The sequence below is a fragment of the Lactuca sativa genome, chromosome 2, assembly GCF_002870075.4.
Source record: "Lactuca sativa cultivar Salinas chromosome 2, Lsat_Salinas_v11, whole genome shotgun sequence".
In the NCBI taxonomy this organism is placed as follows: Eukaryota; Viridiplantae; Streptophyta; class Magnoliopsida; order Asterales; family Asteraceae; genus Lactuca; species Lactuca sativa.
The window spans coordinates 181184849-181198647 of NC_056624.2; the positions used below are offsets into that span (position 1 = coordinate 181184849).

Sequence of the window (13799 nt, forward strand, 5' to 3'; positions counted from 1 at the left end):
TGCATACACTTACAATTTCTTCCTTCTCCACTGCATATGGTTTCAGGTTTCTTCTGTCTCCATTGAAGCATGCATTCCCCAAACTCCATAAACGGTAATAAACTATTTATTCCAAGTTCCATGTTCTATCTGTATTTTCTGGTAGATTTCCCTTGAATTAACAAAACTTGGATATACTGTAATAGAGAACTTTGTTTCTTTGCAATCGACCTAATATTGATAACTCTGTAGTTTGTAGCCAACAATATATAGTACATGACAACTTTTGAACCAACACAATGGTGGGTGATGATTAACCACCAAAAAACTGTCATAAATAACTATCTTTAAAGATCATTGACAAAACTACCCTTAGTCTTGCTTATACATTCAACATGGACTGTGTATAGTAATGTGAAAGGCCCCCAAATTTTTAGTTTATTATTGCCGATACTAAGTCTGGAAAAAGGAAGAGGGTTTATAGCTAAGTATAGTAATATCAAAGGGCTCCAAATTTTTGATTCGCTTAGAGCCCTCAAATTTGTTGAGCCGGCCCTGAGGCAATCTATAATATTATCATGAACAGCTACCAATTATATTCTATCTCTATTCACATTTGCACACAACTGTCCTATACAAGAATCATGAATCCAAATTACTATAGAAATATATTATTTTCCTATGATCCCGAAAACTCAGACAATCCTCCATAACATGCATACCTTAATCCATCCCAAATACATACCCTAATCTAAATCCAAAAACACAGTCAACACCAAAATAAACTACATACCCTAATCCCAATCCAGAACGAAACCAACACCAAAAGAAACCCCCACCAACTGATCAAAACTTAAAAAACCTACTGGAACAATATATATATATATATATATATATATATATATATATATATATATATATATATATATATATATATATATATATATATATATATATATATATATATATTGTTGGCAAAAGCCTTGCTACATATTTCAACAACATTACCGGAAGCTAACAACTTGATAAAGGATTATGGCAATGGATTACTACGTTGCAAAAGTAACAACATATTCAAAATTATAAGAACTAAGGCCAACCTCAAAACACAATGGCATTACATGAACTCACTTGCAATTGCATTTAATCAAATGTGTATATACAATGTTGAAAAGTAGGGGTGAGCAAAAGTGCAAAACCAAAAAACTGTTAGTTTTGGTTTCGGGACTTCAAAAACCAAAAAAATTGGTTGCAACTTTAACCCGTAACAAACTTTTTTTTGCTCTAGTTTATTGTTTGAGCTGTTTGTTTATATAGTTCCACCTACACACAAACACACAAAAAAAAAATCTCTAGAGCAAATGTGAGAAAACCTAGAGAACCCCAAATTTATTACCATCATCATGTTTCACTACAGCAGATAATGATTGCTATGTTTTTGCCTTTTTATGGTTATAATTAAACAAATTAGTTATGCTTTGTAAGTTACTCATGGAACTAACATATATACGACAGGAAAAATTCATCTTAGGAGAAAAGGAAAGATAATGTTATGAAATGGGAATAAATGTATTTCAAATTAGGTAAAATTAAGAAGAAGGTAAATATGCCACCTCTTCAAGACATGAAACTAATTATTTGACCTTCAAATAATATGAAAATTAAAAAACAGAATCCATTTATCCAAATATTAAAAACTGGCTATTACCAATAATCAGCTCCACAACACACAGTCGTAACAAACCCTAAAGCAAAAAAAATTACAAACTTATTAAACCTTTCTATGAGCATATTCTTTACATATGATCTATGTGAGAAGTGAGAATTGAAGTCCCCAGTACACAGAAATGATTAGGATGATGGCTGCTAACAGGTACTGTTTTGGTTTAAGCTGCCATGCATCTATGTTTCTTGCAATATATGGCTCTGATTCAGACATTGTGGGGCCCATTACACTCTCCTCATGTTCCTTTTCTGTCTGAAAAGTGGAATACTCCATGAATAAGTAATCACCACTTTTTTTTACTTAATAAGCTTAACAAACGACTTAAAAGAAAAGGTACCTGGATATTGGTTGATAGGAAATCTTTGTTTTCTGTAGTGTTAACTTTATCACCATGGCTACCTTTTACAGTAGGATCTCCTTCGGTTTTCTTTACACGTTTTTTTACCAAGATTTTGTTCTCTTGCTTCAACGAAGATATCTGCATACATACATAATACCATTAAGATAAAACCATAAAAGGGTTGGGTTTAAGTTTTTCAATAGCATGAAAAAGTTTGTAATATTAGAAACCTGCTTTTGAAGGCGTTCTCTTTCAAGTGCCATTTGCATAACAAGATCTGTTATCAACTTTGTACGAAGACTTATGTCTTTAGCAGTTGCCTTCTTGGATTCCTCCATTTGGTGCAAAGATTCCTCTAAGCTTTTAATCCTACTTTTAGCAAAACTAAGTTCCTTTTTCAAGTCTGTGTTTGTCTCAGACAAGAAGATACACTTGTCCTCAACACTATCGGTCTCATTTTGACTTTTCAAAACCTTTTCCTTCAGGTCTTCAATTACATTATCCATGTCTTTAATTGTCGAATGCAGCATGATTTTTTCCTCTTGACTAGCTTCATAACATGCCTCCACATGCTGTAACTTAATGTTAATATCATTTACTTCTTTCTCAAGTGAAACAACTCTCTCATTAGCATCCTTGAGTTCTTCACATGTCTCTGTTAACAACCGAGACTTTGTTTCAGCATTCACAGCCTTTTTTTCTGCTTCGGTAACTTTTTCTCTCAATTCTTTAAGTGTAATTTCCATGGATGCTTTCTCATTAACCTGGTGAAGCTCAGTTTCTTTAGTTTGTTCTTTGAGTTTCACCAAACTATTTCTTAATTCAGCTTCTCGATGAAATGAACCTTTGAGATTGAACTGTAACATCTTGATGTCATTTAATAACTCTTTAGATTTTTCCATAAGGAGGTCAGATTTGTAATTTGCCTCGTAGAACTTCTCTAAGGTCATTTCAGCTTCCTCATGAGCATAAACAACTTCTTGTTCTGACAACTGCAGCCTTTTTGTCAGAGATTCTTTTATTTCATTTAACTCGCTCACCCTCTTCTCCAAATCCATTTCTCTCTCCCAAGATTTCTCAAGCATCCTTAAAATATGCCTCTGATGTTCCACATTTTGCAGTTTCATTTTCTCCTGAAGTTCTAGAAGATCGGTGTCTTCTAAGGACTCTGTGTTTTCATTCTCTCCACCAAATCTTAACAAGTTCCTCTGAAAGTTGGCAGATCGTATTTTTATTTCTAAAATCTGCTCCAGTGATTGCTCCAATGTTCTTCCAGAACCATTCAACATGTCTTCCATCCTCATGAGAGGTTCTTCTTCTCCAAAGGGTTTGCGTGAAGATAGAAACTCCATTACATTAGCTTTCTCTATCTGAAGATCAGATATGTGTTTCTCTAGTACTCTTACCTCTGAATCCAAAAGCCCAGATAAAAGATCAATTTCTAGTGCATTGACAACCAAAACAGGGTCCATTTCAGAAAGAAGGGCCTCAAAGGCATTTTCTTTAGTTTCCACACGCATCGACAGTAAGTTTAAGTTGGCCAGCTTCTCACAAATATATGCTATTTCCACTTCAAATCTCTTTATAATCTCTACAGGGCTTTCAGAGTCTTGAACACTATCATCGCCAGAAGAAGTCATTAAAGATATGCTGCTTTTATTGAACTCTGATGATTCATCATCATAGTTGCTGATGGCATCCATTTTAAGCTTCCAGTTGTTACCTCAATCCAGAACCTGATAAAGAAGAAAGAGAAGAAGAGGAAATGTTATACTTCTTACCACAAATATATAAAAATAATGAGCTTAGATTTTGCATACAATACAATCCTTACAGCGGTCAACACGGGTGGCACCTGTACTACACAACTAATAGCATAATACAACCATTATCTTATGTCTACTAGACCATATGACCTAATATCCTAAAGAGAGCAGAATTTAAGCATTTAAGGTTTTTATTGACTCCAGGTATAACGTATCCACCATTTCCCTACATTGATAGGACTAAAAGATGTTTATGCTAGACTATGCTTCACAACTCTTTGCTTCATCTAGATAATTCCATACAACTTTACCAGTAATAAGGAAAGATGGAAAGATTTTTACCAGTAATAAGGAACAAAGTGCCATGACTATTCTGCATCCAGTTTCATAATTGCACATAATTAATCCATCTACCAAAAAGAAAGAGCTACATCTAAATATGTGATCAATAATATAGCTAATCACATTGAACTACATACTAAATAGTGTATATTGATGGTGTTAACTATTCAAGAAAACCCTATTTTTTCATCTCAAAGGTGCGAGGTTTGCTAAACTGATATTCAAGGTGCAGCTCTTTTTTAGGAATGGGGAGACTTGAGCAACTAAAAACATAAAACAGACTAAATGCAACCATAAACGAAACACAAACGGATCATGCGCATGCAAAATTAGAAAACATGGGATTCTTGACCACTTCTACATTCACGTAATGATACTTTCTCGACCACAAACGGAAAACCTAAGATCGAGAAAAAAAAAAATTGATATGAATTCAAGTAATTTCTCAGATGTGAGTATATGAGATAAAAACATGATGTCAACTACACAAACAGAAGCCGCCTCAAAAAGTTCATCCATAACTCTAAGGAAGTTTTGAACAATAAAATTACATCGTGAATTTGGTACAATCAGATAGAACACATCAAATTAGAAAGAAGATGAAAACGAAAATCTGTAATTCGTGAAATTAAATCCAAAATCTACATACCTAATCCAGAAAATAATACGGTTAAGGAAGCAGGAGAACGCTTTTGCTTTATGATTTGCAGTTCCGATTCGCTCCTCTGTTCATTCACTGTTTAGTGATCCCGTTTGCCTTATTGAAGAAACCCACCCGTTCCCCACTTTCTACGATAATTACAGAAATTGCCTTGAGGTTTTAGAAAACTACGAAACATCCACTGAAACCGAATATTCTTATGATGAAGGCCATTTCATTTAGTACTTGAGTTACTTTGCTCTCATAATGGTGTTAACTTTCAAATCTCAAAAGCTCAATATACATAAAAGAAACTATGTCTGATCAAGTTTTCATTTTAATCACTATATATTATTTCGATCAATGCAAGACACCTTTTTTGAAAGAGATTTTCACTACAACCGTTGTGATCTCTTATTCTCGGTTTAGCAAGCTTTAAAACTAACATGACTTCTTATTTACTTACATGACATCATATGCACTTTATGAAATAACACCATACTTCTTAAAATGGTTTCTCATTTGTCGGTTTAACAGATTATACACATACCATTTAGGTAAATCAAAGCTCATTTTAGAAAGTTGGATGTTATTTTAGGAATTATATATAATTCTATGTAGTTTAATCAGAATTCATGTCAGTTTTAACTTTTAACACCTATTAAACAAAAAATGAGGGGTCATAGTTGTCTTTGTAAAATTTTCTTTTAAAATAGGTAGCTTTCAACTAAAATAAAAAATATTTGTTAGACCGTAAAAATGACCAAATTATAATGGTTTTATGTGGCATTGTGCAAATGAATCCAAAAATCAGTCCTTTTATGCTCTTTTGCTAATATTATGGGGGTTGGAATGTTACCTTTACAACTAAAGAGGTTCCTTTACTTTACTCAAAAAGCCAAAAGGATGCAAAGTAGAAATTTATTATGCCAAAACAACCGCTTTACAACGGCTCGCTAAAACGTTCAAAACATGTTCATATCAATTAACAATTATATCACATCATTTGGTTTTAAAGTTTTGACCAAATGTAACATCAAATTGTGTTTATCAATAATTTCAAAGCTTACATCCACACACCCTTAATCACATTTGCTATTATAAAACTTTCGGTTTATCTTTTTAACCTTTTTTTTCCCTCAACATACAACATCAACCTTTATTTCAATTTCACAAACACAAAGATATTACAAGTTCTTGCTTCAAAAAGCTCCAAAAGGCAAAATTTGGCCTTTCACGTCTCCCAATTTTATGAACAAAAGACTCTAAATCCCAGAAAACTTCAACAGGGTTCTGATAATAACTATCATAATCTTGAAATTTTGCCTATGTTTCAAGAAAATGCAAAGATTTTATACACACACACACACACAGAGCTTGAAAGTATATATTTCAATGAAATCTTGGGAGTGTATAATAATCTTCCGTCACTCCCACCTGCATCATCACCACCATCGGATCCACATCCTCAAAACTATCTCTCCTGGATTTACTAAGTTTTAGCTTAATCTTAGCCTCTTTCAGTTTTTTCTCAAGTAAAACCACCTTCTCAAATGAAGCTTTCACCTCATTGCTACATTTCAATTCAGCCTTTTCAGCCCTTTGTTCAGCCTTCATAACTCGTTCTTTCATATCTTTAACCACAGCAGTTTCTTGATTTTGAAAGCCTGAATCTTTCTTCATCTTACTCATCAGTTCTTTAGTGATTGACATTAGGATCTCAGATGTGTGATCAGCGCTATACAACTTTTCCAATGTGAGTAGAGTTTCTTCTTCAGCTAAAAGAACTTCTTGTTCTGTAGCTTGCAACCTCATTGTCAAAGCTTCTTCAATTTGAGCCAACTCAGATGCCCTTTTCTCAGATTCCAGTTCTCTTTCCAAAGATTTTTCAAGCATTCTCAAGATATGTCTTTGATGTTCCACAGTCTGGACATTCATTTTGTCTTTCAGTTCAGGAAGATCATTGTTGTTTATCTCCACTGAATCATCCTTGTCTGCACCTGAAAGGTGAAAACCCATTAAAGAAATCAAAATCCCAATTAGTAACATTTAATTTCAAGAAAACAAGGATTAATATTAGTACTAATGTAACTTACGGGGTCCTCCTCCAGCAAATCTTGACACAGTTTTCTCAAACATGCCAGCTCGTGTCTTTAATTCTGAGAGCTGATCCAATGCTTGTTGCAATGATTTTTCTGAATCATTCAACATATCTTCTGTTTCCATGGAAGATTCTCCTAACATTTTGCTTGAGGAGACAAAATCCTGCATGTTAGTTTTTTCCATCTGAAAATCAGATATGTGGTTCTCTAATACAGTCACTTCGGAATTCAGAAACCCATATAAGAAGTCAAATTCCAGTGCTTTGACTTCCATGTCACTTTGGTTTTGATTTGTATCGGATACAAACGCTTCAAAGTCGCTTTTTAGAGTTTCCATATGCATCAAGAGTAAGTTCAAGTTGGCAAGTTTCTCACAGACACATGCCATATCAAGTTCGAATCTTGTTACAACCTCTCCAACACTTTCTAACTCCTGAAATGTATCTGCAATTGATGAACTCCTTCTGGATATGGTTTTAAAGAATTCGGATTCTGGCCTACAAGAGTAGACCGATCCAGCAGCAGAAGATGGCTCATAACCAAAGTGCATATCCATCTTGAGATGTAAGAGATCAGATCAACACACACACCTGATAGAAGGGAAAAAGGAAGAGTGTATGTTATTACTTCTAGAGCCATGTGTAGATTGTACAAGCAATACCATTGTTAGAGGGATGAGCATGTATATCATGAAATTACGTATATAATGCAACTGTTATGTTTTGTACAAAGTCGTTTGTGGGAATGGAGAAACTTGAGCAACTAAAAACTTAAAACAGACTAATTGAAACCATAAACGAATCACAAAGGGATCATGCACATGCAAAATTAGAAAAAATGGGTTTCTTGACCACTTCTACATTCACGTAATGATATACTTTCTCGACCCAAAATTAGCCTAAAAATGGAAAACCTAAGATCGAGAAAAAACGTTTTGGTACGAATTCAAGTAATTCCTCTGATATGAGAATATGAAATAAAAAAACACGATATCAACTGTACAAACAGAAGCAGCCTCAAAAATTTCATCCGTAACTCTATGAAATGAAGGTTCAGAACGATAAAACTACACCGTGAATTTGGTACAATCAGATAGAACACATAAAATTAGGAAGAAAACGAAAACAAAAACGAAAATCAGCCATTCGTGGATTTAAATCCAAAATCTACATACCAAATCCAGAAAATTATCGGTTAAGGAAGCAGGAGAACGCTTTTGCTTTATGATTTGCAGTTCTGATCCTGTTTTCTTTATTGATTCTTTCGTGTTCTAGAAAATGAAATTTCGTCGTAAATTAGGTAACATCAGATATAGAACACATCAATTTAGGAAGAAGATAAATATCTGACCAACGGAAACATGCAATCGTGAATTTGAATCCAGAATCAACGTACCCAAATCAGATATGTTATGGATTATGGAAGGAGAGATTGGTTTTTTGGGATCACAGATTTCATTTCACGCCTTTGGCATTCATAGGCATAGGCGCGGATCTGTTTCCTTTTCAACGTTTCCCTCCTTTTTTAACATTTACAATAATGACTCTTAGATTTTCCAAAAGTTAAATAAAGTATCTATTTATGGACAATTTTACAATGAAAGTCAATATCATTTAAGTGCTGTTTATTTTTTCTGAGACAAAATGTCTGCAGTCTGGACCACATCTGTAGACCTCTGCAGTAGAAGAGGTGGATCAAACGTCTGCAGTCTGAAAAAAAAAAGACGGTTTAACATCTGCGGGCTACTAAAATAAACTGAAATCTAAATAAACTTATTTTTTTAAACTTCAAAGTGATTTTTTTAATATTTTTATGATTTTGTTATAAATAATTAACGAATCTAGATCAACTTTTATGTATTATTGTATAAAAAATAAAATTAAAAATGGTATGAATTAGCATATATATTTGATAAAAACCAACAACTTTTGTTGCAAAATTATAATTAACCATTATAATTAGTGATCAAAGAATTTGATACATAAATTGATGGAAATAAACTTCGATTTTTTCAATTAAATCCATTAAAAACGTACCATAAATATTTTCTCGAGAAATTGACGATATTGTATTAAATAATGTTTTACAAAATTTGGCAAAAAAATATAAGAATATATTATGATTTTTTTTCATATTTATATAAACAAATTCAACGACTATTATTGTAATAAATCTTTATTTATAAATTTGTTAAAAATGTCATGTTTGTATCGTCAAAAGTTTTTTTTTTAAGTTTTGTAGTTTTTTTTCAAATTGTTATCATTAATAAAGTTGGAAAAAATATAAATTAAAAAAAAAAAAAAACTTGAAAAAAATAAAGATATATATGTTTTTTTAGGCTAGAAGATGTCTGAAGATGTTAAAAGACTTTGGTCCACATCTGCGCCAAGAAGAGGGTGCGCAGACATTTTTAGGTCTGCAGTCTTCAAAAAAACAAACAGTCTGCGAAGGCTAATGTCTGCGCGTGGTCTGCGCGGCGCAGATAGAAAAGGTCTCGCAGATCTACAGACAAAAAACAAACACTGCCTTACTAATTAATTCATTTATAGAGATGACAATGGTAACGGGAAACACATGGGACCCCAATCTTTATCCACATCCTTAAATTCGTATTTTAATCTTCATCAATATCATCGGAGAATATAAATGAATCCTCATCCCCATTCTTATCGGGGATTGGGGATTTCTTTTTTTTTTTTAATATGAAAATTTTATTTAAAGAAAAACACTAAATTTTAATTTTATCTATATAAGTTTAAAGATTTTTAAAAACATAAAAATAATCATATATTGTATAAAAACTATAAACAAATTTTCTACCAAATTTAAATACATATATAAAAAATCAAATATAAAAAAAATTATTAAAGTGATATTTGAGGTAAAATAGATAAACCAAGGAGAAAAAAAAATTATACACATGTTTAAATTAGATAAAAGAAGAAGGAAAAACACAATTTCAACCAAGTAATGACTAATGAGTTTGATTACTTGGATAAATTTTTAGATATTATAGATTATACTATAAATATATATTTTATATTATTTTTATATATTAATATACATATATTGGGTCAGGGTCTAGGGGTATCCCCATCCCTATCCTCACTTTCTTATACGGGATTCCCTATCCCCGTCCCCATCATCGGTCAACTTGAGGATTCCCCGGTCAAAACGGTACGGGTTTCAAGTTCCTCATCGGGTATGGGGATTTTTGTCATCACTATTTATGTTAACACATAAATTAAGACTATAAACAACGTATGGCGTGTCGTGACATCATAATCAAGCATCAGGTCTTATGATCTATAGCGAGGTCATGACATTTTAAGGCATAACTTAAAGTGTATAACCATATATATCAAGGTCTAAAAAATAGTTCAACATGTGCCATGTCAAAACGTGACTTCGTCGTCCTGAAAGCACTCATAGATTTGTTGAAGGCGTGACACACGCCACGAATTGTCTAAGTTTGTCAACTAGTTATATAATCATCCGACCTATAAAACGTCTAAAAAAGACGTTATGGAATGGCCTTCCTAGAAAAGCCTTGGTATGCAACAATGCCATAAGTGTTTTCAGGACGGAAAAGTCACGCCTTAACACCATGGCACACATTGGCATCACTGCAACGTGTTGTTAGATCCCTACTCGCAATGCGTTAAACTCTTATTTCTAAAAACTTTAAGATAAATTTTCATCGTTCTCTTGGATGGTTATCTAAATAGATTGTGTGCACCGTCAACTACTAGGTCCTTGGTTTTTCGAGGTTATGGAGAAGGGGGTTTTCTTTGGCGGAGAACTAAATGTCATTTCAGACAACTACGTATCTCACTCTTGGCCATCCCTATTTGAAACATTCAGCCAATATTCGAACTTTGGCCCCCTCTATGGGGAGGTTACCCTTTCTCTCTTCAACCATTGGGCCACTCAGATGGTGATTCGTCTTCAACCCAATAGATATCTATAATGAAGTCATTAAATTTACTTTATATGCTTAGAGTTGTACTTTGCAAAAAAAAAGTTTCATTTTGTTTGTTTGTAATATTTGTATTTTAGGTTAAACTAAAAATTGTTAATAAATAAAAATAATAGATAAATAATATAATATTAATAGATAAAGGAGTAATAATAATAATAATAATAATAATAATAATAATAATAATAATAATAATAATAAACTAAATTAAAGAAAAAAAATTGAACTAATCTATGTAATAGAAAGACGCTACAAAATATTAATAAAAGTTTAATGTTCATGATAATTGCCCTGCTAGATTGAAGAAGATGCAAAAATGGGGAAAAAATACAATGCATCGTCTATAATAGCATTGAGTTTTAGATATGGGTTCTTAATTCTAATATTTTATATTCACATTGTAGGTATTAGTTAGTTCTAGCAAGTGCAAGTGGAAAGAATTTATATGAGGTCATAAATGGCATTGACGCAGTTTTGGTGGATTTGGAGAAACATCATTGCTCTTGTTGTTTTGGGAACTCCGTTTGTATACATGCATGTTTTGCATTACATTACACTCATCAACGTCCATAGGAACACATTAGGTTTAGCAAACTGAAATGTATTTATGCATATTAAGATAATATAAGGCCTCTGAATAGAGTTGTATATAGGTTGACACTAAATGCATCAAAGCATTGCCTTCAAGACAGAGAAGGGTGCCTTGGATGTTGAATATGATGTTTTTACAAATGAACGTAACTGAAGCAAATTTAAAACTTTTACCGTCATATTGCACCATGGATCACAAGTTCATGGTTTAATGCAACAAAACTAAAAATCATAGAGTATAGTTCGAGTTGTATACTTTTAATGGTTCGATTCCTTTCTTGATTTCTTGGATGATCTAGAGCCCAAACTATAACTCTTCTAATGTGGAATCCCCCAAGACAATGATCTAGAAAGATAAGAGAGTCCTTTTTCTTTGTCCAGAACTGAAGCTCTGCCTTTAGAAATAAGGGTTGTGGAATGCACAAGAAAAACCGAGTGGGAGAGAAGCAAATAAAAGGGAGAGGCTTGTTCACACGCTAGGATCGCATGTAGGACTCGGGTGAGTTGGAATGAGGATCTTGAGAAATAATAGCATGGGGTGCTTTCGTATCAGCAGTCAGTGGTAGAAAGTGTTGTAAGACTACGGGGCAGCCGTAGCATTCACTAACCGTCAGAGATGGAAGGTGTTATAAGACTATGGGTAAGTCGTAGCATTCCATAGTAGCTTCGTTAGCGGAGTTGGGGCGAGGCCCTTATCTCCTAGTGATCAAGGTAGGGATCAAGAATGGGTAGTGGTTGAGGATAGTAGGGAGCTTGCCTGTATAGCCCTAGAGTGGTGAGACCTTGGGAGAGGTCGCTCCATGGTGTAGTTGGGTGGGACCCGTGGGCGAGGCCCGTATGTGAGTAGCAGTATAGGTGAGACCTGAGAGCAGGTTTGCTCAGTAGTATGGTTGGGTGAGACCCATGGGCGAGGCCCATGAGTTTTAGTAGCGTAGGTGAGACCTAGTAAGGACCTCAGGGTCAAGTTATGGGATCGAGGATACTAGGATTTGTAGCGCCAGAGTGGCAGAATAGAGGGGGCAATATTAGATAGCCTAAGTTTCTTCGAAAGTTGTTGGGAGCGACTAGGAGGTTGTGTTGAGGTTAGCGACCAGTGGGAGCCGGTAACCCAGATATTGATAGATCAGTAGGGACCAGGGTGGTCTCGGTTCATCCGGAAGACGGATACGGGACAACAAAGATTTTCAGTAAGTGGCAGTGGAGTTAAGAAGTGTCCAGTGGATACTGGTGGTAATGACCCGTACTGGAAGTAGCGAGGGTGATGGAGTTGGTGAAGATTAGGACCTTTACAGTAGCAAAGGAAGTAGTTGGTTGTGGAGCGTTGCCTTGGAAAGGCCAGAAATCGCTCAAGGAAAGAAAGGGGTGAATCCCCAGGGTGTTCAGCATGAGTACTTGGGGAGTACCAGAGGGTTTTTCGGTTAAGTAAGTTATGTTTCCAGGATGACCAAGGTTAGGGTGAACCCGAGGATGCTATTTGAAAAGATTAAGGGTCGTCAGGATGACCGGGCGAAAGGCCAGCAAAGGTAGGCAGCTGGTGTTGGATTAGTAAGTAGAGTATAGAAAGCAGATTGTTGGGCGATTGGTCGTAGAGAAACTTCGAGGACGAAGTTTAATTTAAGTGGGGGAGAGTTGTAACACCCAAAATCAGAAAGACCAAGAAAGGAAAGAAAACCCTAAGTCAAGGGGGTCAAATCGTCGAGTCCAAGCGGGATTCGGGTCGAGGAATAAGTGACCGACTCGGCGAGTCGGCTAAGGGGACTCGGCGAGTCTGGTCTGAACAAGGAAAACCCTAAACCCGGGAGTTGTATCCTATATAAAGGGTGTTATGTCCCTTCCACAACCTCCATATCATCCTAGAGAGCCTGTAAACCCTAGATTTCGTGAGAGCTTCCATCATTTGAGAGAAATAGCTTTAGAGGAAGGATCTTTTGAATGGAACTTGAAGATCAAGAGGGTTGCTTCAAAGGAGAGGTTTAGATCCGAGATCTACTTCAGTTTATGTTCATCTTGGAGGTAATAAGTCGTCATCTTCCCTCCTTTGCATCTAGATCTATTTTTGTTATGAGATTTAGGGGTTTTATGGTTGTTTGAGACCCAATTCGAGCTTGGGTCTTAGTTATGTGGTTGCCACTTCAGATCTAGTGTTGGGATGGTTCAATATGTCATAAAGCATCAGATATTGAGTAGTTGGTGAAGCCCTTTTGTCCTAAAACCAAACCCGAATGTGTTTTGAGCCTAGATCTCTTTAGTTATACGTAAAGTTTGCAACTTTATGTAAGGATTGAGCTTTGGAAGTATGGATCTATGATTTAGAGCCCCTGCATGGATCGAAAA

At 34.8% G+C, this 13799-nt stretch overlaps 2 protein-coding genes across 3 annotated transcripts; both read right to left on the bottom strand.

Moving 5' to 3' along the window:
- Positions 1-1640: 1640 nt before the first annotated feature.
- LOC111876657 (WPP domain-interacting tail-anchored protein 1) lies at positions 1641-4956 on the bottom strand. 2 transcript variants are annotated; one of them, XM_023873211.3, is made up of 5 exons: positions 4803-4881; positions 4154-4221; positions 2276-3781; positions 2043-2183; positions 1641-1957 (listed from the first exon to the last, which is right to left on the bottom strand). In XM_023873211.3, the coding sequence occupies exons 3-5, from the start codon at positions 3746-3748 to the stop codon at positions 1787-1789; spliced, it is 1785 nt and encodes a 594-aa protein (XP_023728979.1). In that variant the 5' UTR covers positions 3749-3781; positions 4154-4221; positions 4803-4881; the 3' UTR covers positions 1641-1786. The 2 variants fall into 2 exon arrangements, with proteins under 2 accessions (XP_023728979.1, XP_023728978.1); XM_023873210.3 differs by lacking the exon at positions 4154-4221 and having other exon boundaries at positions 4803-4956.
- An 873-nt stretch (positions 4957-5829) lies between these two features.
- Positions 5830-7477, bottom strand: LOC111876736 (WPP domain-interacting tail-anchored protein 1). Its single transcript, XM_042899298.2, has 2 exons — positions 6890-7477; positions 5830-6793 (listed from the first exon to the last, which is right to left on the bottom strand). Exons 1-2 carry the CDS (start codon positions 7449-7451, stop codon positions 6186-6188), a joined length of 1170 nt encoding a protein of 389 aa, XP_042755232.1. The 5' UTR covers positions 7452-7477; the 3' UTR covers positions 5830-6185.
- Positions 7478-13799: the final 6322 nt, after the last annotated feature.

What these genes read in the sequence shown, in the direction of transcription:
- LOC111876657 (XM_023873210.3), bottom strand. Translation starts at nt 3,748, where the DNA reads ATGGATGCCATCAGCAACTATGATGATGAATCATCAGAGTTCAATAAA. An exon ending in GAGAACGCCTTCAAAAGCAG is followed by an intron (nt 2,184 to 2,275) that starts GTTTCTAATATT and finishes GTATGTATGCAG; the next exon opens with ATATCTTCGTTGAAGCAAGA. An exon ending in TCCTATCAACCAATATCCAG is followed by an intron (nt 1,958 to 2,042) that starts GTACCTTTTCTT and finishes TCCACTTTTCAG; the next exon opens with ACAGAAAAGGAACATGAGGA.
- LOC111876736 (XM_042899298.2), bottom strand. Translation starts at nt 7,451, where the DNA reads ATGGATATGCACTTTGGTTATGAGCCATCTTCTGCTGCTGGATCGGTC. An exon ending in ATTTGCTGGAGGAGGACCCC is followed by an intron (nt 6,794 to 6,889) that starts GTAAGTTACATT and finishes TTCACCTTTCAG; the next exon opens with GTGCAGACAAGGATGATTCA.